General features: G+C 43.8%; 1 protein-coding gene across 1 annotated transcript; it reads right to left on the bottom strand.

The window, feature by feature from the left end:
* On the bottom strand, positions 1-25,783 carry CD82 (CD82 molecule). The gene is made up of 9 exons (XM_053448552.1): positions 25,665-25,783; positions 5,975-6,059; positions 2,988-3,060; positions 2,511-2,635; positions 2,124-2,198; positions 1,873-1,980; positions 1,237-1,386; positions 904-987; positions 1-400 (listed from the first exon to the last, which is right to left on the bottom strand). The coding sequence occupies exons 2-9, from the start codon at positions 6,038-6,040 to the stop codon at positions 323-325; spliced, it is 759 nt and encodes a 252-aa protein (XP_053304527.1). The 5' UTR covers positions 6,041-6,059; positions 25,665-25,783; the 3' UTR covers positions 1-322.

A 25,783-nucleotide genomic window follows, 5' to 3' on the forward strand; every position in this document is an offset into this window, starting at 1 on the left:
TTATTTTCTTTTTCTAAACAATCTACATATAACTGAACATTTTCCGTGCGGTGTAACTTTGTGTGCGATGAAGCTTTATACCGGGGGGGCTAGAACCCCCCCCAACTAAAAGTGACCAAAATTGCTAAAGTAGTCAAATCTTGCGTCGGTGTCGGACGTAGTCTGGTCCTCTATTTACACGATTTGGCAATAGAGACATATACATATATACACAGGGGAGCTGGGTGATGGAAGAGGAGTTTGGAGAAGGTTCTGAGATGCTGGAAGGGGCAATTCCCCTCCCTCGTGGGTGTCCAGGCGTAGCTTCCAGTTGAGGTGCTCCTCAGTATTTGGGTACCTTGGTATAATCTTCGCTGTGAATGTTTCGGCACAAGCACATGGACAAGATGAGACCCAGAAGCTGCGAAGATACAATGTTACGAGAGCTGAGAACGTGGAAGAGACAACCAAGAGCAGCAGATCCAAGAAACCCCAGCGTTGCAGCAGAAGCGTCCAGCCAGTGGTGTAATTACAGGGGGTCCAAAAATTGTTCACAAAACGGCCAGTCCCACCTGGATCAGGCCAGTGTGTGAGCAGGAATAAGTCTAAGTATGTGTGTGCATGACTGTGTGCGTGTGCATGAATGTGCGCGTGCGCACGACTGTGCATGTGTGCGCGTGTGCATGACTGTGCGTGTGTGCGCGTGTGCATGACTGTGCGTGTGTGCGCGCATGAATGTGCGCGCGCATGACAGGGGGCCGATGGGGGGTGTCAAGTACAAGATGCGCTCCTGGGGCCAAATATTCCAGGTACGCCACTGTGTCTAATGTAAATATCAGGGTTTAGTTCAGAAAGGAGTACGTGCTAAAGGGCTTTCCTAGGAGAAGATTGTGGATCGTTGCAGATATTTTGGGTTCTACTCACTTCGATAACGGCAACTCCCACGCAGACCCCCAAAATGATTCCCAGATTGTTCGACAGCCAGCTTTCCACACTTTCCATGCAGCCCTAGGAGGCAACAAATGGTAAGAAATTATCACTTTACTGTGCTTTTACACACTCCCCTCCCCCGCAGCACCAGGATTACAGGGAAGGGAGACATTAGGAGCGTTGGTTAATAATTTTTCATGGAGTAACCTGGTTTTTCGTTGACATTAAAACTCAAAGTGACGACCGTGCCATCCATAACCAGGAAGGGGAATGTTTAACGCTCCTTTCCCCCCATCTCAATGCCCGACCCCACCTGACCCCACTCACCTTGTTATAGATCAGGTCAGGTTTGCTCTCGCAGAAGCCGTTCACCTTAGTTTCGTTTTTGAGGCAGGAGCAGGGGAAAGAATCTGTGCTGTTGGCAACTATAGGGTTTGCGGTCCAGTTTTGGCTGCTGGACCAACCACAGCATTCCAGCTGTAACCAAAGACAAAAGGATAAGATTGGAAAACCTGTACATTGTTTGGACAACTACAATGCTTTCACATGAGAGGGCAGTAGGTACGTGGAACAGCCTCCCAGCAGAAGTGGTAGAGGGTAATACAGTGAGGGTATTAAACATGCATGGGATAGACATACGGCTCCTGAATCTAAGACGAGACCAACGGCTGATTAAGGTTTGAGTCTTTGCGGGCAGAATTGGGGTCGATCTGCTGGCAAACTCTGTTTCTACGTCATACGATGCTATTCAAGAAGTCAAACAATGATATAAAGTGCATTCTAGGATACAGAATTCCAAGGAAGCTGCAGCTGCATCTGATGGACTTCCATGCGCATGAGACGTCGACACACAACAGAACCCAATGCTAATAATCTCGCTACTGGTATTTTGATTATTATTATTCTTTTTTTTTTTTTAAATGTTATTTTTTACTCCCAAAAGCCTCATCGTTTCAAACTTACGTTTCGCTGAATGTAATCCCAGGTATTCTCTGCGCTCGTGTTTTTGCCGTCCTCGTAGTTATAGCTTATAATGAGATCGTGGATTATCGAGGACATTTCGTTCTTCAGCTGATCGTGGAAAGAAGACGACAAAGTCGGGTGAGAAAAAAAGAAAGGGAAGAGAAGAAAACGATAGAGAGAGAGAGATAATACGATTATTAATAAATAAAAATAAAAGAGGTATAGAGAAAAGAATCGGAAATCTTCCTTACCTGATCACGCTGAAAGTAAATAAGAACTCCGGCTACAACTTGGGCGATGAGGATAATCAGCAAAAAGGTGAAATACTGAAACCAGAGGATAAAGATTCACGATCATCATACGGATTCATTAAGCAACGCGTGTAAAGGCAGATTAGATTATGGGGGTCCCAATACCACCCAAACCCATAAAAGCTTTCATTCTCAGCAGTAATATGTTCAATTCTAGAACAAACGGTCCAAAAACGGTCCAAAACTTTGGCCCCACCCCGCGGCCTGACGCATCAGGGAAATTTGTCCTACTTTTGTATAATTTTGTTGTTTTTTTTTTTTTTTTTGTATAATTTTGTTGGGTACCAAAACCCCCCTGGGATTGAAGGGGTTAATTAAAACACTCACCAAACCCAGCAGACAGCGGACTTCGTTCACGGCCCCCACGCAGCCAAGGAACCCCATGGCCATGGTGAATCCCCCCACCGCGATCAGGATGTAAGAGCCAATTCTGAAGGACGAGGACGAACTCTCTGCGAGCAACGCAATTAGAAACAAAGAATAAGTTCCCGGTGCAGTCTTATACCGCCCCCTGCTGGCCACACTAATGGAAAACCCAAACTTAAATATTTTGGACGAGGGACTGCTTCTGGTCAACTACGCAAAACGTAATTCCCTGGCAGGAACGGCGAACGAAACCGTTTTATAGACCCACTGGGCTTAGCCTTATCTATGTACTTATGGGGGATCATCTGAGTTTTATTAAAGTTGGTATTTAATTTGAGGTTGGAGAAGGCCAGAACTTCTATTCTCCATGTCGTTGAGCCAACCCAAGAAGAGCATCGTTGGGTCTTCATGTAGCATGGTCTATCCTTTCGTACTCACGGAGAACTGCTATAAAACTGGTTTTGTCCACCAGAATCCATATTCCAAAGCCAAGTATCACAGCTCCAAGGATCTGGGGAGAGGAAGAAGAGTCACTTTTAGGGCCTCGATCAATAAAAACTATGGTGGACACCGTAAGGAAAAAAAAAAACCTCTGGAGAATAATCAAAGGATTGGAGAGAGAACCGGGTAAAACTAACGAGACGAGCGAGGAAGAGAAACTTCATAAAACAAGCGGGACGGTGATAGAGTGAATGAGGGATAAGAGAAAGCATGAGAGGAACCAAAACGGGACGAGCAGGTGGTGTTGAAGCGGTAGGGTTGGGCTGATCAAAAATGTTATAATGGAGCATTGGAGAAATGAAGGATATAGTATCGAGGGGAAGTGGTTTGGAAGAGCGGTGGCTCGTGGTGGGAGGCGATTAGAAAGAGCAGTGTGTATGACGAGAGTAGCGGCTGAATGATGGCGGCGTGGAGTCCTGAGCTAATCCGATCTGCGAAGGAGAGAAGGTAGGATGATCCAAACGCTCACAGGATTCCGGATCGGGTTCCGTGTGTAATCTGCGAGTGTCTGAAGCTCATTTTTTGCCGCAAACCTTTCTATTGATAAACCCCCTGAAATTCTAATTCACGATTTAATGTGTTAAGCGATCTTCGACTGACTGTTTCTACGGAATTCTCCATTTTTATCACATTGTCCTCGTCTCCCGGTGCCTTCGACAGATTCCGCAGCACCACAAACCCCTGTGTGTCGGTTCCCTGTCCGTTGTATGAAGCTCACACCTTTCGGTACCCCCAGGGAACACGTCTGGGGCGCGCGCCATGAGATGATGCTGGCCCTGCCTCACCCCGTGGTCAGCGTGGGGGACGCGTCTCCGATCCGTGGGATCCTCTCACCCACCGCGTGGATTCTGTCTAAACGGGGAGAGATCCACATACTTGGCCCAGCTTGGAAGCATCTGGATTTACTTCTATAAAAAACAGCATGCTGTCCTGGCTCTACCCGCAACGCTCATCCCAGATGCCAACTATCCAGCGACAAAACTCCTCAGTCCCTTCATGGACCATCACATAGTTTCGAAGGACATCTTTCCCCCCCGGTCTGTAGTAAATAACCGCAAAGCGTCGTCTACGTCGGAACCCGCTGTATAAAGCATATCAAATATGGATACGATTTCACGTAGCACCAACATATACCGGAGCTTTTTGCAGGTCGACCAAGAGGAAGTGTTTATCTTAAGCGGGTGTTTGTTTCCTTTCATTTGAAAAGGAAGTATTTACTATTTATACATCAGGCAGGGTTAGGACAGATGTAATGCGCGTCTGCTTTGGATCAGGGCGAGTCTGTCCTCCGACGGGCGAGATGTGTATACAAAAACAGGGAGCGTGCATTCCCAGAATGCTTATAGAGGGAGCCCCTCCATTCACCCCCCCCAACTGTACAGTAACCCCTCGGGTGCCAAAAGCCAACTCTTAACCCTGATCTTACCCAAGCCACATACATTAACCCCTGGGGTCCCAACAGGACTCTGTATGAACCCCTTCTATGAGGACAGAGCAGTGCAGAGTTTTGTGGGGAACTTTGAAACCTCTGTTTTGGGGGAAAAACCCCACCCCCGGAGCAGATAACGGGATGGAGGGGGGCAAATTCCTTGCATTTTCAAGCTGGATCCAGCTGTCTGGGCCTCAAACGCAAGCGGAGGCAACAGCTGCATATTACCCGGCCCCGGCTGCCTCTCTGACACATTCTACCCCAGAGCCGGCCGCGTCTGCAGAGCATCCCGACTCAGCCGCGCCAGTCCCTGGCTACGCTTAACCCTTCGAGTGCCACGCGGGGAGTGCACTTTCTGTTCTCTTTCTATCTTTCATTTATAAATCACCAGCAGATTCAGAACCAAAGCGGTTAACGGCCTCGCCGGGGACGCCATCGCAAGAATAAACTTGGCGCCTGCAGAAGAATGTTTTGGAGACGAGTAAAGAATACTTAAAAAGAGCCCGAGAAGGGAGTTTTAGCCGTAGAAAAAGAAGTTTAGTAACCGGAAAGCAGAGATCGGCATTCTTATCTCTTCCTTATTCTGAAATTATTTCTCCCCTGTTGCACTAAGGGGGGGGGGAGCAGAGATTCTTTGGTCCAAGTTCCCGCAGCAGCGGAATATTAAATCCCACGTTATCCCCAAGTTATTTTAACTAATTACTGATGTAATAAAATGCTTCTTTAAAAGCGAGTCGGTACATGCGATGTGTATATGCGCTACCACTTCTGCTGGAAAGCTATTCCATTTATCCACCACTCTTTCAGCGACTCTATAAAACTGGTCAGCTCAACAGTTATTGTGTATCCGTACATCGTTCCACACGGTTAACACGCTAGGGATACAGGACATTCCATGGTAACGTTGTGCGGTGGGAATGGGGCTGTGTGTATCGTCACGCTGTTGTGTGTATGAAGCAGGGGGGTTGCGCGGTGCAGGATGCGGGGGGGGGGGGTGACTGCACTTGGATAAAGCCCAATAACACAGAGATTAAAGAAAAAAAAACAATAGGTGAATGGACACATGCGCGACCCTGATAAGCGACTCATAGGAAAAGCAGGAGTGGGAGGTTGACCAGGCGAGTGACCTTAAAATATTCCACAGGCCACTCCGGGATGCATGCGCATGACGGGGCTATGTACAAAAAGCAGTGCAAAGCTGAAATAGGGTCTTATCACCATAGCGACCAATGGAACCATTACACTTATTGGACCACTTTTCAGAATGAATGAACATAAATCACCAAAATCTCTGCTGGCCAATCAGATTCCTGAATGGGTTTGATTGACGTCAATATTTTGGTAAAAAGTATCAAAATAGTTAGAAAACGTTACAGATTTACAGAGGCGGCCGTTGCCCGTAACAGAGGGGGGGGGGAGTGAAAGTTTCCAATTGTTTGCTCTATATAGTATATCTATATATAGTCCATTAACCGCCGACGTGCCGGATACTCACAAAGAACAGGAGGTTGAAGAGGAACAGGAAGTATTTGGTGACTTTCATGCAGCCGTCGCTCGCCATGTTTTCGCTGCGTCAGATCCTGGTGAATAAAGAGAAAAGCGTGAAAACCAGCAAAGACACGAAAGTAAAAGAGATACAACAGGACAATAAAATGCAGAAGAGGACCCTGAGCTTGTGAGCTGACAATCTATTAGTAGGTTGCAAGGTAACGAGATGGAACGTTTTATGTAAAGCTACAGAAAAACAAACTCACGAAAAGAAACAGGTAAACAGATCAGATAACGTGGACCCCTCACGCCTATTCAGTGGCCTGGCCACGCTGTTAGATGACCTTGTTCTAGATCAGGGGTTCTCAAACTGCGGCCCTCCAGCTGCTGCAGGACTACATCTCCCATACTCCTCAGCCAGCCCCTTAGCTGAAGGAGCATTATGGGAGATGTAGTCCTGCAGCAGCTGGAGGGCCGCAGTTTGAGAACCCCTGTTCTAGATTATCAGGAATATGAGAACAACATGCAAGGTGCTCACAGCTCAATCACCAGTTAATGCCAGAACCTGGAATTGAGTTACCTAGAACAATTAAGAAAGAACATTTATTTTCTTTCTGGATCTCCATCATGGATAGAGAGGTCCATAGCTTGGATCTAAACAAAAGAACTGGAATATACTAATAATTTAAAGCCTGCCCCCCCCCCTACACATCACAGGGTTCCGGAAACCTACAGCAGAGGTCCTCCGCTACCTGATCTAGAACCCTGTGATGGTGGAAGAGACTGTGTGTTCATGGAAGTGATCTACCTTCCTCTGCAGAGGTTGGACGAGTGAAAAGAGATCATCTCAATAGAATGTACGGTTATTTTATTAATTTGTTATAAAAAACAGCCAAATCTTCCGGGCGACCTTAGCGACCTTTACAAATAAAAGGCATAAACAAGACGATGTTACCGGCGTTCTTCCCCTGAATATTCCATTTTACCGGCATAATTAAAAGGAAAATAATGGCTGGGAGGAGCGAATGCGTCGGTTTTCAGAGAGTTTATCCCAATTATCACTGCGCCCCACCGTGAGCCCCCGGCCAATGAAATGCAGGCAGAAGATTACGTAATTTATAAATATTTATTCCAAACACACTATACTGTCCCCAAATTGCTGCCCGGAGATAGATTAGAGGAAAAGGGGTTAATCCAACCCCTAACATGTCTAGATCCCGTGATCTGAAACGTCCGTTTTGTGCAGACTGCTCCCACAGAATCCCCGCCGTCAGCATGCGCGCCGTGGCAAGCTCAGACACATCACAGCCGCAGGAGAAGGAGGATCTAACGCCGTCCCTTTACCGCCTGCGTTGGATAACACAGTCTGATACCCAGGGGTCCCCTGACATCCTCTAGGTGGCCACAATGCCAACACCATTTAGTTGCCCCGGGCTGGGGCAATAGTTCCATGAACATTGTCTACATAAAGGGGTCTATCAGAGAGTAGATGTATTAGTAGCAGGGCCATCATCCAGAGCTATGAGAGTTCCATGCATGACGTATGCAGCCTCTCACATACATACCTAGAAACTCTCTGGATTTGCCCCCCGACTCTCAGGGTTTTACCCCAGTCTCAGGGTAGATTCTCAGGGTCACAGAGTCAGGAGCCGACACCATCATATTCTACTCTGATTTAATGATATCTCAGCACCCCAACTGGTGCTTTTCTCCTTGCTTTATCATCACAGCCGCAATCCCTGCTTGAACACAGGTGATACCATTCAGAATATCGTTACCTCCTGACAAGTCATGGTTCATTTAGAAAGTTTTCAGGTGTAGGTGTACACTGCGCTCTACGGGCTTCTCAAAGATAAACAGGCAGATATGAGCAAGTAAAAGAAATCTCTATATAAAATGTATATAAATCCCCAAGAGATGTGTTTGGCGAATTGAGGCACTTTGGTTCAGGATCGCTTATATTTTTCAACCAATAGAATCTCAAAAAGAACAGGATTTGAGAAACATAATTATTCACAAAAAAATAAAAAAAAGCCCAGAATTCTAATATTAGTTTGCAAACCAGTTCCCCGTCTAAAAGGAGAACAGAAAGAAGCTTCCTTATCCGTAACACTTCCTAGAATCTTATGAATTAACCTTATGACCCACGATCCCATGGCCTTAAAGTGTAGTAGATAAGTGGAACAGCCTCCCAGCAGAAGTGGTAGAGGGTAATACAGCGAAGGGATTTAAACATGCATGGGGTAGGCATACGGCTCCTGAATCTAAGACGTTAAGGTTTGAGTGTTTATAGCAGGCTAGATGGGGCCGAATGGGGCCGGTTTGCCGCAGCACGTTAGCTCTACAGGTCTGTAAGCGGTGGTTACTGGGTGGTTGGGGAGAGGAGGGACGCGCCCCGCTTCGGTTCCCTCTTTTGTGTGCGTTGTTTTTAAAGAGCCGGCTTAGCGACGCTTTGTCGTGGCTAAAAGCTGGGTGTGTTTGGAAAAGACACAATGGAGCCTCTGTCTGTCTCTGCACGCAGAGCACCTTATCGGCCGTGATTAGGACTTTGAGCCCAGCCGGGAATGAACTAGCCACAGGGCTACCAACAAAAGCGGCAGGGGGAGCCTGGCTCGGCAGCTGTAATGACAGAAGAAGCCCACGTCCGACCTTTTGTGTCGGAGTCTCTATTGGTATGGAAATGAAGCCCCCTCTGAGCGGCGGTTCCCAGGCATGGCCCGCTAGAGAGAGACGGCGGCCCCTCCATCAGCTACGGAACACAAAAAGATCTCAAAGGGGGCATTTAACCCACAATGTGTCCGATTTTCAATGATCCAAAATTAATTGTGTACCAGATCGATATCTTATAGATTTCCACCCTCTCCTTGGGAAACGGAAAGCAAGAAATGATATTTAAAGAGGATACAAAAAAAAATATTAAGAAATTCCTCCATATTCAGAAAAAAACTATTCAGATTTTTTTTTTTATTCAGGAAAAAAAATAAATTACCCAGATATATAATGTAAAAAAATATATGTCAATATTTGTAAAAAAAAAATAAATCATAAAAAAAAAAAAAAAAATTAAATACCCCTAATATTCGGAAAAATATTTACCCCAGACATCCAGAAAGCTGAAGCCAATGCCGTCGCATTTTGTTTAGGAGACTTATGTGTGAGCTTGTTTGAAAGATCACTGTATTGTGTATCGCTTTTGACACAATTTCTACAATGTAACATTTTTCCAGGATATTTGTAACTAAAAGCACTTTATTTTATTTATTTAATACACACAGCGAGTGGTTTTCCTCGTTAAAAACAAACAAAAAAAACAGATATACAGAGCTTTGGGGCCGACGACTAAAATCTTAATTAAATGTATAGAACACTATATAGCATTATATATATATATAGTATATTTAATATATTAGTGTAAAGTAGGGTTCTAGGCCCCAATCACAATGAAATGGGGCGGACTTTTTCCAGGTCAGGGTGTTATATTGCAAGATCATCTTCTGCTTAACAAAACAGGAACTGAGACTTTCGAGCGCAGATAACTCGTCCTATCTCATGCTCAGCATCCGCCGTACAGCGCCGGGAACCGAACGCCATTAAACTCTGACTCTGAATAACACTCAGTATCAGGAAGTGAACCAAACTCCCTATAAAAGCCATAAAAAAGTCCTAAAAAGGCTGCAAATGGACAAGAACCCCCACCTACCATCAACGGGGCCCTCCAAGTCAATGGCTAGAATAGACAGATATGATTAGGGGAGACACGCAGTGAAATAACATTATCAGGGGTCAGAAAATAAAGAGTTAATGTTGCCTGCGGATACTAATCTCAGGCCTCAAGTGGTTAATTTTAAAGTTAGCATACTTCCTAAGTGTCCCTGGTTAGGATTAACAGTCCCCTTTTTGATCCCTAAACCCCAGTGCCCCATTTCCTCCCATGATGCCCCCCTTTTCTAGAATGTTTGCTGGGTATGATGGGATCGCAGGGTTCTACAGCCCTAAAAGCCCCGATAATGTGTAAAGACTCGCAAATAGCCAGCAATAAGGTGCAACGTCACATAAAAAGTCTGGATAAAGCCCCGCCCCGGCCACACCCATAACCACACCCACTAAAAAGTGCCCCACTTTACCTATTAGAAATAATGGGAGGGATGGGAATGTTTCGCAGTTGAAATGTTATCCGTATCAAACTTAACGATCGCGTTACTTTAAACGCACGCACCTACGGGTCCAGTGCCGGCCAGACCGGTCTCGCTGGTTGGGACGCGTCTCAGTGTGTCACCAAACCTCAGCTTCTGAAGCTGGTCTGTGCAGATATGAGGTAACTAGCGTAACACGCGTGACACATGTCATCAGGGGAGGAAAAAAGGCTTTTGATATGTATAGCCGGGTGAAAGAATGAGGGATACAATAGAAACATTTCAATACATTTAAAGAGGATGCAAAAAAGCCAGGATAAAGGGTTAAAGTCTGGACTTAGAAGGTCGGAGGCTGCCACGGGAGAGGGATGTAGGTAAAGTGAACAGCCTTCCAGCAGAGGTGGTAGAGGTTAATACAGTGAGGGACCTTCCGCATATTGGATGGAGCAAATGGCTCTTATCTACCATCAGATTGTGTATCTCCATGTTTTATAGTAAATTATTAACACAATCTGCAGCCTGGCATGAACAACGGTGCTTAGCTGGGGCGACACCAGAGCCTCAATGATTTGAACCGGCACACAACCATTTTTTGCTCACAAGCCCCTCTCGCTCACTCATGCGCCATATACGCCAAGATCTGATGGACGGAGGGCATGTATGGTGAACTCTGGCTTTGCGACAGGGAAAGACACTGATTTCCTACAAACGCAACCCTTGCCAGGTTGTACTTTAAATGAACAGAGCTGATCAACAGCTACTGAAGTCACAAAGGTTACAAACTCCGGCAGTGCCCAATTTTAAAAGCCTGTGGGGGGGCAGGCAAGCTGTACGGCACGTTAGTGGAAGCTACGCCAGCAAAAAAGGATAAGATAAAACCCAACCGCATTTCCATCTAATGCCTAAAAGCAGATTAGGCGCGACGTGCTGAGCGCTCAGAGAGGCGAGTGCTGATTTTACAACAAAAAAACAAAAATTTAAAAAAAAACTCTTCCGGTGTCTCTAAGGGGGGGGTGGACAAATTATGAAACTTTTACTGAATTTAATTCCTGACCCTTCCAGTATCAGCACATCCTCAATAAATTACACCCCTTCCTCCAAAGATTAAGAAGCGCAGCAGATAAGGTAAAGACTATTTATAAAAACAAGAGGCTGGAGAGAACCGGAGGCCGAGTACAACCAGAGATATCTCCAGCAGGTCCTATTACTTGCACATAATCATTGAAATCACTGCCTGAATTCAGGTGTCTCATTACTAATATTGTTTTATATAGCACCATCATATTCCGTAGCGCTGCACAACGGGATATCAATAAAGTTGACCTGCAACCTAAGGGCAACCTAATGTTCTAAAGTGGAGAATACCCAAAGAAAACTAAAAGCCAAGCACAGCCCCAGTTTATCAATGACCTCCTCATCTTCAAGGCATTACAGCCAGCTGCACCAGTGTAAGTTTTGGTGTTTTTATCTCCAATTTCCATGTAACAGCCATCTGGGAACCATAAATAAAATGGCACTAAGGAGAGAAACAAACCCCCAAGGAGTACGCCTCTGGGGACCTCAAATAGTTACATTGAAGGGTCTTGGGGTGAGATAACTTAACATTCCTAGCTAGAAACTTAATTGATATCAGAACTGGTTACAGTATAACAATTAATACATTTGGGAATGGAAGAGTTCTTATCGCAGAACGTTGATCCCTCCTTTGAAATGTTGTCATCACCGGTGGGTTGATGAGTGCGTAGGTGTGAATAATTAACATATGTTGGTGGGTGCTCTGTAAATGGGGCAGGTAATGGCCGGCAAAATGGAAGTGAATCGTGGGGGCAAACTGAGAATGAATGTTGTTTAGTAGGTTTATCGAAAGTTTCTTTGGGGGTAATACCGCCGGGGCACCATGTGACACACCGACACATTCATCTGAATTTCAGTCTTCAGACAGCAGCTGGGAATACACGTAGCCAAAAGCATACAAGGATTTGGGGTTTTCTGCGCCAAGTCTGTGTTTGTGTTTGTTTAAAGGGAAATTTCCATCACAAACAAACTTTGTCCTGTTTGATTAAACCATGCATGAAGACCTGAATGATAAAATAATTGATTTTAACATCAACCAATACACAGACAACCAAATTAAATTAAAATAGTGGTCTTAATAATGACCCTTAATACCGTAGCATCTGGGTCTTCCGCCTTGTTCAAGGTATTTTTTAAAACAAAAATTAAAGTTCAAATAATGCAATTATATATCAAAGACTGAAACGGTGACCTGCAAAAGAGTAATCTGTATTTGTTGGAAAAAGACCTAGAGTGCTGGTAACTATATATACACTGTATATATGTATATATATATATATATATATGTATATATGTATATATGTGTATATATATATATATATATATATATATAGTTACATATGTATATATAGTTACCAGCACTCTGGTAAAAAAAAATATATATATATATATATATATATATATTTTATTATTATTTATTTTATTATTATTATTTTTTTACGTGACTGGCTTAACAAGAAATTTCTTTAACCCTTGTATTTGTTTTTTAGGCTTGATGACCTCAGTTGGGTCTTCATGAACCTCTGGCCGTACCGAGTTTGGGGGACAATTATAACATCAAGAGAACACCAAAAAATGTATAAAATGCAAAAGAAAAATGAAAAGAAATATGCACCAACAAGCTAAATTGTGTATATTTGTTGCACAAACCCCATTTTTTTTGGATGTTTGTGAGTCGCTGCCAATGTAAAGTGTTGTGTATGCTTTGGTCGAGTTGCTCCAGCCCTGAGGTTTAGCATGCAGAGCGTTCAGCAGAGCTGGGTCCCAGGCCAGGCTCGGAGGACACACGCAGACAGTGTGGGTAATGAGGCCAACAGCTGCTCGACATGTGAACAGACGTAGCTTTGTGGCGTAGCTTTTTGGGCTTTGCCCAAACTCACCGCCACCTCCAGGAACACAGGATACCAGCAAGACACTTAAGGACAACAGACGCGCACAACATGTGCCTTAATCCTCCCAAACAAGCGGCCATTATCTCCGGGGTAATTTACACTTGTACTATTTTTATCTAATAGGCACTGGATACCTGGAGCAGCCTTCCAGTAGAAGCGGTAGGTCTGGATACAGTCCATAAACCTTTGAGACATCTGACATCTTAAACAAATATTTAATACGGAAAATGGGCAGATTGGATACCCCAACTGGTTCTTATCTGTCATTGGGGTGTAAGTTTAATCAGAATATTGCAGAGAATCATAAAATCAGACAGCTCCTAATACATTTTATTATTCTGTTTCAGCAAAACCTGGACTAAAAGCCAACGATTTTTAGATCAACATAAATGGCAAATTTGATACTTTTACAAAAAGATTATTTTGTTAAAATGTATTACAAAATTTAGTTACTTCTTTCACAACATTACGGGCAGCACTGAACTCTGTCGATAAAAACAAAGTTTCCAAGTGAGACAGGGTTTCCAAAAACATATACTTTTTTGCAACAAAAACCATTTATTGACTCCTCACCCTCTTGAGGATGGTGCCAGAGACCCCAATCCCATAATGAGATCGCAGGTCGGGGGGAGATGTTACTTGGGATTTTTAAGTGTAAAGGGTCTATTTTAAATAAAATTGGAGCTTTAGTACTTTCTAAAAGGAAGCTGTGTCAGGCATAAGAGGCCCGCTAGAAGGAGGAAAAGAGAACACAAAAGCGGACCCACCGCTACCTGCTCGAAAACAGCTGAGCCTATCAGATTTGACTATAGAAAACAAATATAACAAAAAAAGAACTAATTCATATTAGGACAAAAATAACCTACCCCGCTAAAACATCTCAAACCCCTTCGATAGCTGTGCACTTGAGCTTGACCCAATGGACAAGCAAGTGCTTTGGGCATTCCAAGGACTATCCACGGTCCGAGTGAAGCCCAGCATCTCGCTCAAGGATAGGCAAAGTGTCCATAGAAGGACACCAGTGTCCATGACAAGGTTTGTGAAGGTCAATAGAATGTCATTAAATTGTCCACCACAGGCTCCAGTAAATGTCCACCATGAGCAATGTTGGTTCCAACCCCTGGTCTGGCTTGGCCGATACATCGCTGTCCTACAAATGTCCAACAAAAGCAATACTCTTGACCTTGAGCAACTTCATGTCTGGGGCTATGGAAAAGATGGACTCTCCACTGAAACGCAAGAAAACTTTCCTATTTATCCATGAAACCAAAAAGATGGAGGTGGTTGAATTTTTTTAAGCAAATGGTTAAATGGAAAACCAGTCAACAATCACCAAACGCTCCAATAGTTAAACCGGGCAGATTGCCTTCCTATCATACCCTCGAGCCTCAAAAACTTACACTGAGAAAAGTTTAATCCTGGCACAGGGACTGAAATATTTTCATCTTGAATCACTTATAATCAACTGGAAAATGTAATAGCAGAATATTTACACTACGGATCAAAAGCGCGATACTTTGGTGCTCTCTCCCTGACCTCCCTTTTCAGGGCACTTTCAGGAATCTATTACCCCCCCAAGGATTTGGATTCACCTATCGGTATTGGGTAGTTGACAAAGGATTATCTCAGGGGAAATGTTACTGGATTTTTTACACTAAATCTTATGAATTTTAAAACATTCTGTAGAAACACTGGGCAACTTTTTGGATTTTCAGCTGTCGACTGTTAAAAAATATTATATATATATATATATATATATATATATATATATATATATATATATATATATATATATATGAAAAAATAATATATATCTAATTTATTGCTGAATAACTTCCTACACATTTAGGCATGTGCAAAAAAAATAATTTAAATATTTATAAATAAAACATTTCTTCCTCAATTCCCTAGAAAATTTGATGAACTTTTAAAAAAATTAAAAAAAAAAAATCAACAAAACCATGTAGCGACCAACGGAAATATTTGATTTCTTAAGCTCTGTCCCTACCTTAACTTAAATGATATGAATTAACACTTCATGCCCCTATGATTTTTAATTGAAAATTAGCTTTTTTTGTAGGATTTTATTTCTTTTTAAGTAAATGATATATTCTTGGAGAATACCCTAAATATACGTTTCATCATTTTAAGCGGTCTAGCTAAGAATCAATTTATTCTTGAAACCCTGAGGATTTAGAACAAATCCGTCATTTTATTAGAATGCCTGATATCAATTAATTAAAAGAAAACAGGATCCGATAATATTAATATTAATAATTATTATTATGATCCTCAGACGAATAAAAAAAAAAAGATGTTTCCATGTCCACGCCCCATTATTTCGTCATACTAATTGAGGTCACCCCGAGGTCTCGCCCAGGTACCACGTTAATCCAGGAGGTAAACGCGTCCCGCGTGATGCTCGTGGCGGAACGGGCGCACCCATCGGCTGGGAGGTTATTATATTTGCAATCGCTGTACACCCCGCCGCACTTCACTAGAACCGCGGGCCGCGCGGATAAAAAATCCCCGGTGCTGTGCGGATCAGCGCCACATAAATTCCAAATAAAAGAGAGAAGAAAAGGTTTGGAAGACAAACCACAAAAGGCCAGTGGCCGGAAAATGGAAAAATTAATAAAAAATATGAAAACTACTTGAATGTTCTAAATGTAGCACTTGGCAACACAATATTATTACTACAAATTATTATTAATTTTACAAAATAAAAATAAGGGTTAAACATGTGACCTTCTATACTAAGACTGAATGTCATCCCTCTTTTCTTTTTGGATCATGGATGTGAAACTTTAGTGCGATGTTACTTTACGTATAAAAAGGGATTCTGGGGGAAAGTGGTTTTATCACCATAGCAACCAATGGTTTCCACTAACTGGACCGATCTAGGCCCCAGGCTTGTTGAACCATGGAGGAGATAAATGGCGTCAGAACTTCACTCCCCCCCCCCGTTCCGTGTTCTGGAGTTCTTAGAATTTCCAGTAAAAAGATAAGACGCCGGAGATGGCTTCTCATCCAAATTTCCAGAACGCGTGACCCTGCGGACACGGGCCGCTTGCCGCTTGCCGCTTCTGGATGTACCGGTTCTACGGGAGGCCGGAAATCTTATCAGATCGAGTTCCCCGGAATTTATCATCAGACTTACCGGAGAGGTCGCGGGCGCTGGAATTCAGATTTTATTTACATACCACAACATATCTATACATACAAACACACAGGGGTATTTCAACCCGGGCCGCCCTCTAGGTGCTGCAGTTTAACCCTTTGAATACAAGAGCTTAGCGAAGTCTCTTATTGTGGAATACGTTCACTAGATTGAGGTTTTTGTCACTTTATATAGAAATATTTTTTGGTGAGCCAAAAAGAAAAAAAAAAAACAAACAAAAAAAAAAACTATTTTTACTGGATATGATGAACAACCTACATGTATTTATGAAAATCTCTAGAACCCAAAACCTGATTGCTGAATGCCCTCCGCGTTCTGCCACATGCCCCGTCCCCCGCTACTGAGACCGATACCTGGGAACCCTGGTGCCAGAACCCCCCCCGGAGCCCCACCTTGTGGGAGGAGGTCTCACTAACGTTAGCGGGAAAGTGGGCGGGAAGAGGGCGTGTCTCAATGCCACTCCTTGATAGAAGCGCCACTTCATCCGGAGTCTCCCGGCAAAGCTATGCCAATGCTACAAGATGTTACCAAACCCACATACCCCCCCCCCTCTTTCTTCCCCTGATGCCCCTCTTTTCTAGGGGGTTCTACAGCATTAAATTCCCTTATAATGCCCCAGTGGAATATCGACCGCTACAGCATGGGGAATGTTGTTGCGTATATCCAGTGGCAGGGCCACCCAAGCCCCGCCAGTCTGGTCCTGCTCACTCCCTAACCCCGCCTATAACCACACCCTTAAGACTACGGTGCCCAACTATGACCATTTGGCACAAGCAACATGCTTAACACACAGATAACCAATCATATCAACCGGGATCGAACCCTAGAGTTGTTCAAAAGGTATTTTTTATAGCACCGTCATATTCTGTAGTGCTCCTAAAAAGAAACGCGGCGTCGCGTGCCCGGCGGTGGCGGAAAATAGAAGTCGCCGAAAATCACCGCAAATGGCTCGTACAAATGAAAAAAAAACCCATAACATTCAGAAAAAAAGGGACAGGAGCGAAGACATCGTTTTTCTAATAAAGCAAATTATAGGATAATTATTTCGGGGGCGTAATTTCTCTTCGGAAGCCGCGGTTTTGGCCAACGCCTTTAATATCCCTGACGGGGCAAAGTCGAGTAAAACTTAAATATTCTCAAGTCTCCTGGAGATTTGGCCGTTTTATGAAGGAAAATATATCTGACTTATTATCACCGCCATCTACACCCTGATCCATCCCTGGGGGGCCTGAGACTTCTCTTTAGACTGTCATGGTTTTTACCCCGGGGAAAGGGGCAGATTCTTACGGCTACATAGAAATTAAAGACATAGGTCCGCCGGGTAGAGAAAAAAAAAAATCCCAGGTGTATTTAAAATCATTCTTATTGTTCATTGATCCACTGATATTAAGGCTTTGTTTCTTGTGCTGTTTTCCACTTGAACACAGGTGTATTTTACAGAACGTACATAATTTTCCACTTTGCTGACCGGCAAATTGTTTCTCGTGCTCGTGTAATGCATGCGTGTCCTTGAGAAAGGAATCCTAGTGAATGCATACGGCATACAGTACCGGTTCTTTAAGGGTTAATATCTTTAGGAGTCACCGGGTCCGGCTCATTTGCACAGCGCTAGGTATGAACATCAGGGGGCTGGAGAGATCCAGTCTGCACTGGCCAAAGCCAGCAGGGATCCCTACTGGCCCCACCGGGTCCCTAAGCACGTTACCCCCCCCACAGCCATTGTATGGGTTAAGCCCCTTTAAATTCCCCCAGCCCTTCCCCCACACACTGTCCTTATTCCCATACTTTGCCAGAAAAGGGGGGGTTGGGAGAGGACAGCGGGGCAAACATTTTCCCACACTGTCACTCCAGCGTGTGAATACAGAGACAAGGCTTCCAGATGCTCTGGACTACAACTCCCACAATGCCCAGCCTAGGATTAACGTCCACAGCAGCAGGAACAATATAAAAAAAAAAGGATTTATATTGCGATACGATGTAACTACTGATACCGAGTTAAAGGATACATTGTAACATCAGGAACGCTCTATTGTGTAAAATGTTGCAACTCTTAATTGTTTACAAAACAACAGCCGCTGCCTGGCATTGTGTGAGTCACACTGCAACAACATGACACAACACAGTGTGCAATCAAAGGGGCACAGTCATCCGGTGGCTCGGTGAAATTCCCTCGCTGTATTAGCCTCTGCCACCTCTGCCGGGAGGCTGTTCCACTTATCTACCACCCTATCGGAAAAGTAAAAAAAACGTCCTCACATTCCACCCGAGTCTCCGGCCCTCTAGCTTTAGATCATGACCTCTTGTTCGAACATTTCTCCTCCTTTGTTAGTAATGGCGCTTAAATTGGGAGTCAGCCATATGATTTCCACATTCCGTGGAATAATAACTCGTGAGATTCTGGGAAAATTCAGCTAGATTTTGTAGCAGGAATTATTCTTCTAAAGACTGGGGGGGTGAGAAGTGACCTCACCGAAAAACAGGAACTCAACCTAAAGTAGATGAATTTGCGTAACCTTTGGGTCTATTATTTTATAACAGAAATGAACTTCTTGAACTTTTATCTCATCAGCCCAGATATATAAAAAAACCCTCTTTGTGGCTTTTTTTTTTTTTTTTTTTTTGCATAAATTTGGAAATTCTGGCAATTTTATTTTTAGTAAACATTGATTCAGTAGAACGGTAGTGAATGTGATCGTCACCAACCCACGTTATACAAATAAGTCGATTTGCATCAAGCAGCTTCTGCACGGGGGGGAAATGGGCGTTTATATACGGAATTCTAATTTCTTTTAAAACAAAGATATAAAAAACAATAAATCCCATGAATATGCAAAAAAAACATAAAAAATGCCGACGTTTCGACCGAATGGTCTTCACCAGGACCTGCTTGTTATTTTTGGCCTTGACGAAGACCATAGGGTCGAAGCGTCGGCAGGTACCTTGAATATGTTTGTATATTCAGGGGTCCGCAGGGTCTTATGATATTGTAACCATTGTGGGATTGCATGAGCCGGACCCCCGCACGCATGTTCCTGCTCTATAACGAGTCGCGTGGATTTCAAGATTACCCCGTTTTAGATAATTACAGAAACGGAATCATTTTCTATGGAAAAAAAAGGGAGCTTTAATCCAAGTGTCTGAGAGGCCATTGTGTTCGGGGGCCAGGAGACAGCGGGGTTCCTAACCCATCTGCCACTTCTTGACTTTTAATTTGGGGGGGTTGTTGGTGGTAGGGGGTCTTACTACTTGAAATCACACCAGAGATAACCCTCTTACCCAGGACTTAATACCAAAAGTACAGACGAGGCCAGATTAAGGTATATGGGGTAATTACACAAGAACAGCCCCTCTTCTCCCTCCCCATGGCACTTATTGCATCCATTAACCCGTTGTAGCCAGTGGCTCCTTCATGCTCTCCACCTGTCAATAATGTCATGCCCAGGAGCAAATAACTCAAAAGGAGACCATGCCCGTGAGACAGATAAGAGGCTTGGGGACCCTCACCACATCGAGGGCCCTGGGGGCAAAGCCATGTTTAATAATTTTGTTATACAAATCAACTTTAGCTGCTTAAAATACCTACTGAGCTGCTAGAGTGTAAGCTTATGAGCCGAGCCCTCCTTACCTAAGGTCTCGTCTTTAGTCTGGGGACTGTAAGAAGCGCCACGGAAAATGTTGGCGCCATTTAAATAAAAGATGATAACAACAACAACAATTCTGAAACCACTACTTCCTCTGCGCCCCCCCGGAACGCTTCCTTATCTTGAAATGGAAAACATCTCATGTTGTACAGAGCGGGAAAAAACCTGAATTATTCATAATATTTAAACTAAAAAAAACCAGAAAGCACTTAAAATATAAGACGCCTCGGAAGAATCGCTTTAAGAAGAACAATCATCACAATCCGGCCCCAAATTCCAAGTTTCTCGGGATCCATGATTATGGTTTATGGGCGGACGGCTGTTATTTTTTTATGATCAGGAGGCCCTGAAACTGAATGTGAAATGAAGTTATTGCGATTGGCTGCTCGTGGCTTCTTGTAATTTCATCCAGAGCAGTCCTACCCAATTATTCCACCCCACCTCGATAAACGAACGCCTGTGACAGTGGTTATACTGGTCGGGGGAAATACTCATCCATTAAAGATTGCCCGTACTAAATCCAAATGCCAAGTGTCTGGTCGGGCACCAAGCGAGGGTAATTATGGTGCCAGGCAGTGGTAGGAAGTGTTTCGGTGAGGGTATGGTTATGGGGGTATTTTTAGATGCTCGGCACACCCTACCCAACAGCATTCAGGGATGGCAGACTTACTTCTAGCTCAATGGGTGAGTTCCTAGAAGCTGTAGCTCTCTGGGGAGAATGGATACATTGTAGATACATTGGTGGCCAGGGCATCATCCAAGGGTAAAAGTTGGTACCCAAGCCGCAGAACCTACCCAGGTGCCTTGTATTTTTGTCTTGGGTTCAAATAATGCCCCAGGTACTCTGATTATGGTTAATATACCCCTTTGCCCTTCAAATGACCTTAAGTATCGTTGGGGTATATGAGGTCCTCTTCTTCTTCCTGGTTTCACCCATGGATGAGGGTGTCACACATAGTAACACTCTAAGGGAATAGGTTCCTTCAACGAGAACCCACTCCTGGCACAGGTACCCACTCTCACTATATGACCCTGCTGTGTTAGCGTCCCTATATCTGCCAGAGGAATACTGGAAATCATCCTGGAAAGAGTTTCTCTGCAGGCTTTTGTTTCCTGGCTCTGGGTCGGACACAAAACAAGTTTGGAGATTCTCAAAGCTGTGATGGGAAAACCGGCCAAAACTGTCAGAGAGGGTAAAAAAAGGGGGAATCACAACGGAAAACGTGAGCTGTTGTGTACTGTATGTGTTTGGCATTTACACAACAATTCAGTGGCCCTTTATCACTCCCATCACTCCTGTGTCCCAATGGCCCTTTATCACTCCCATCACTCCTGTGTTCCAATGGCCCTTTATCACTCCCATCACTCCTGTGTTCCAGTGGCCCTTTATCACTCCCATCACGCCTGTGTTCCAATGGTGCTTTATCACTCCCATCACTCCTGTGTGCCAATGGCCCTTTATCACTCCCATCACTCCTGTGTCCCAATGGCCCTTTATCACTCCCATCACTCCTGTGTTCCAATGGTACGTTGTGTTCGCTGATCCAAGTTTAAGTTTAAAAGGCTCAGTTTGAAAGTGCAGAGCAGGCAATAAAGAAGCCTCCTCCCATGAAATCTTTTCTCCCCATAAAAACATTGGTTACAACTGCCTTGCCCTGTTTTGGGGTTAAAAGCACCATGTTGCTTAATAAACCCCAACAGAGATAAAGGGTTAATTAGAAAACTACTGAAACACTTGCTGAGTTACGCGGCCCCTCGAGGCCAGGTCTAGACACCCTGCCTTGCTTAATCGTCCCCCAGATCAGCATTATTCAGCATCCTATTTCCACATTTAACTGACATATCACGTATGAGGACGCAGCGGGTCACATTTAGGAAGTCGTGTTGCAAAATATTGAATGAGTGTCCGCGTTACACATAGAAGGGGCAATCGAGCCACGTGTCCTTTTTTTTGGGGGGGGGTTGTTGAGAGTCTTTACTATTATATATATTTTTTTTTCAGGAATACAAAAACAAGACATTTTCGCCCTGGGCGTTACCCCTGCATTAATGTGATCTGCACCCATCACACCTGTGTACTCAGCACGCTGCCAAATTTCTGCTCTAATGCCCAAAATACTCCCCTGCCAAATTATTTCTACAAAACATGATTCTTAAAGCAACTTTCGCCATTAAAAGTTAAAACCTCTCATTATGGTTAATGCTTTGAGAACCTGGAAAAAGGAATTTTAAATGATTGTAAGATGTTAAAAGTTTAGTAACACTCAATAAATAATCATTTATCAATTCTATATCCTCTTTGGTTCATTGAAGAGAATTTTGTAAAAAAAAAAAAAAAAAAAATGTATGGTAGTGTATTTTTTTAATAAAAAAAGAATTTGGTTTTATCTAGATTATAACAACTATTGAGCTTAATAATAATAATAATAATAATAATAATAATAATACAAAAATAATTTATGTATTGCATATTCAAAAGTTTGTCTGATGAGATTAAAAATATTGAAACTTATTCTCTTTCCCTTTAACCCCTTAATGACAAAGCCCGTACATGTACAGGCTCAAAATGCATTGTTTTCAATGGGTTTTGAGACCGCCCATTGTCCTTAAGGGGTTAAAAAGATTGTAACTAATTTATAGAACGAAAAATGGTCAATATTTCACTAGTTATGGGGGGGTTGAAGGTTAACCCTAGCGGTTTATTCAGATACAATGTATCTATATGGCATATATATATAATGGTTCCTTGGGCTAGAGCTGCCCACGTGGTCTTCAAAGAGGTTCCACCAGGTTAGAAACCATTCTGACCATTCTAGAATTCCGTCTCCAAGTATTCAAAGACATCAAATGCTAGCATTATGGGAACGCTAGCCCAAGAAAAGGGACAATGTTGTCCAAGCTATGTTAGGGCATAGGTAGGCCAAGGGCAGAGTTAGTGAAGTAACATCAGCTGGATGTGAGAAGAGCTGGTAGACCTTAGACGGACAGAACCTGCAGAAGGTCCTCAGTAAGACCTCTTGTTCAGGCGAGGCCACCATGAAGAAGATTGAAGGAACGTTCTTGTCTCTCCCATGGGGCAGAGTCTGGATCTCTGTAATAAGACTCCTCCTAATCAGTGCACAGGTAAAGCGAGAAGGGGGAGAGGCCAAGCCCAGGTGCTTTCTCGCTGCACAGGTAAACAAGAAAAGACACCTGATCAATGTCACAGGGTCAGAGGCAGCTATCGTAAAGACACCAACAATCTCTTTTTCCCTATTAGAATATTTTCTACAAATCATGGTTTTCTTGTTGGTTTGGCATAAAAATTATCTACAGGTCGGCATATAATAAAAGCTGGATATCATTATTCAGCATTTATAGAACTCAGATGCCAATGACTACAATTCCCAACAGCCTTAGAACAGTTCAGTTATTGCATAAGTCCAGGCTTTATAAACTTTAACACATTATGGAGTGTTTGCGATTCCCAAAAGTTCAGTTTCTGGTTTTTAACTTTAAATGTAGAAGGAACCTCACAAAAAAATAAAAAAAAAAACATACAGGGGGGGGTCTTTTATTTCTTTCAATTTCCCAGCTCCCCAAAATATTTAACAGGGGCTAATATTAGGCTGATATTAACCATATGTCATCTGATAGAACCGACCATTGGTCCAGCTTGATGGGAAAGGCCCACCAAAACCCAAAAGCATTTTCTTATTCCAACAAACTGACTCAGGAACCGCAAGAGTCAACTACCAGCAAACAATAGCCGGAAAGCCAAACATTATTTACCCCGGGGGTAAATCTTTAAAAACCCGATACGCTGTCATTCTAAAGCCCCTTCCTGAGGGTAAACTGTGTTAGACTAAGGGAATTCTTACTCACTCAGTAACCCCGTCTATCAGCATCTAACACACTCATGAGTCCACACTAATGACTGCCCCGGGGCTAATTCCAGGGGGGGACACATGGGGTAGTCTGCATATATTTCAGCGGGTTTATTGACACCAGTTTGTTTAGAATAATATGTTTGTGAATGATTTGCCCGGCCAGTAAGAAGGCCAGAAATAGCTTAGCTAATGAATAACAAAAGGAACCCTTGGCAGGGCTCAGGACACCAAGATTTTGACCTTTTTCTATTTATTTATTATTTATTATTTATTTATTATTTGTTATTAAATTTACCTTCAGAAACAGCCTATATGTTTATTTAAGGGCTGTTTTATATCTTTAGGGCCCCGCAGCGTGCATTGTTGTTACTTTAGAGCTCTGTCTGTGTCATGGATTTGTCAAGATGAAGGGAAGGACACGGAGTTCACATTTTCCAGGTGGCACAGGGGGGGCAGAGAGCGCTTTGATTGCACAGTGACCTGGAGTCAAGCTGTCAGTATGCCTTGTGTTATCTTCAAATCTCTTTGTTCTCTATCAGGGGATACAATAAAACCCTTTGCCCCCCCCCCCCCCCCCCCGGCAACTATGACAACCCCCATAAACCAGTCCAGTATACACACCAGGGAGTGCAGCATGGGAAATGTACAGTGCAACAGTTTAAACTGCATGTAAAAGAAACTTTACAGGGTACACAATCCTAGAACATATACAGCTTACAGGGGTGGGCACAGAGCTCACAAACACATTGCATGCACAGCTTGCAGGGAACCCAGCAGTTACAAAACAGACATGATGCACAACCTAAAACTAAACTCAGACAACTCACTGAGAGCCCAGCAAGCACACCAGGGACACAAACCCAGCAGGCTAACAACAAGGAACATAAAGCCTGCATGCATGCAGACACACACAGAACTAAAACCCAGCAGACATACAGCTCATAGGGAACACATCATGCAGACATCATGGGGAGCGAAGAACTAACAGCTCACAGGGAACCAAGAACATACAGGGCTGGGGGGCAACCCAAACCCAACACACACACAGAGCCCAAATCCAACACACAGAACCCAAACCCAACACACACATTCACAACCCAAACCCAACACACACACACACACACATTCACAACCCAAACCCAACACACACACACATTCACAACCCAAACCCAACACACACACACATTCACAACCCAAACCCAACACACACATTCACAACCCAAACCCAACACACACACACATTCACAACCCAAACCCAACACACACACACACACACATTCACAACCCAAACCCAACACACACACACACATTCACAACCCAAACCCAACACACACACACATTCACAACCCAACACACACACACACACACATTCACAACCCAAACCCAACACACACACAGAGCCCAAACCCAACACACACACACACACACATTCACAACCCAAACCCAACACACACACACACACACACACACACATTCACAACCCAAACCCAACACACACACACACATTCACAACCCAAACCCAACACACACAGAGCCACATGGGAACCTAGCACAAAGAACAAACATACATATAACACACACAGAGCTCTCTGGAAAGTCACAAAGCCAACACACATTTGTATCTTTTCTTCCTTGTCTAGCACTTCCTGCACCTGGGTGAGTAAAGTTCCCAGGTAACCAGACACCGAATCCACCCAGCCCCACACACTCTCCCCCCTGGAATCCTGATTGTCACCCACGGGTGCCAGCCAAGCAGGGGCAAGTCAAAGTTACTCCCCAACAGCACCACGTATACTACAATAACTACACCCAGCAGTGAACTGGTTAATTCAGGACTTTTCAATGCAACGAAACAAGAAAGTGAATGTCAGGCTGGGGCTCTTGTCGAAGTTGCCCTCACCACTCACCCGATAGTCGCAGAGGGTGTAAATGTGTCTTATGGGTCCCCGCAATCCGTAGCTACAAGTCCCAGGGTCCCAGCAGCTGCTCCTCCGAGTGAATTTACTGCACTGACTGCCTACAAAAG

This window comes from Spea bombifrons, chromosome 10 (genome assembly GCF_027358695.1).
Source record: "Spea bombifrons isolate aSpeBom1 chromosome 10, aSpeBom1.2.pri, whole genome shotgun sequence".
In the NCBI taxonomy this organism is placed as follows: domain Eukaryota; kingdom Metazoa; phylum Chordata; class Amphibia; order Anura; family Pelobatidae; genus Spea; species Spea bombifrons.

Coding starts and splice junctions, on each gene's coding strand:
- CD82 (XM_053448552.1), bottom strand. CDS start 6,040: ATGGCGAGCGACGGCTGCATGAAAGTCACCAAATACTTCCTGTTCCTC. Junction 3,061..5,974: donor TCTTCAACCTCCTGTTCTTT/GTGAGTATCCGG, acceptor TCCTCTCCCCAG/ATCCTTGGAGCTGTGATACT. Junction 2,636..2,987: donor CAGTTTTATAGCAGTTCTCC/GTGAGTACGAAA, acceptor CGTTGCTCGCAG/AGAGTTCGTCCTCGTCCTTC.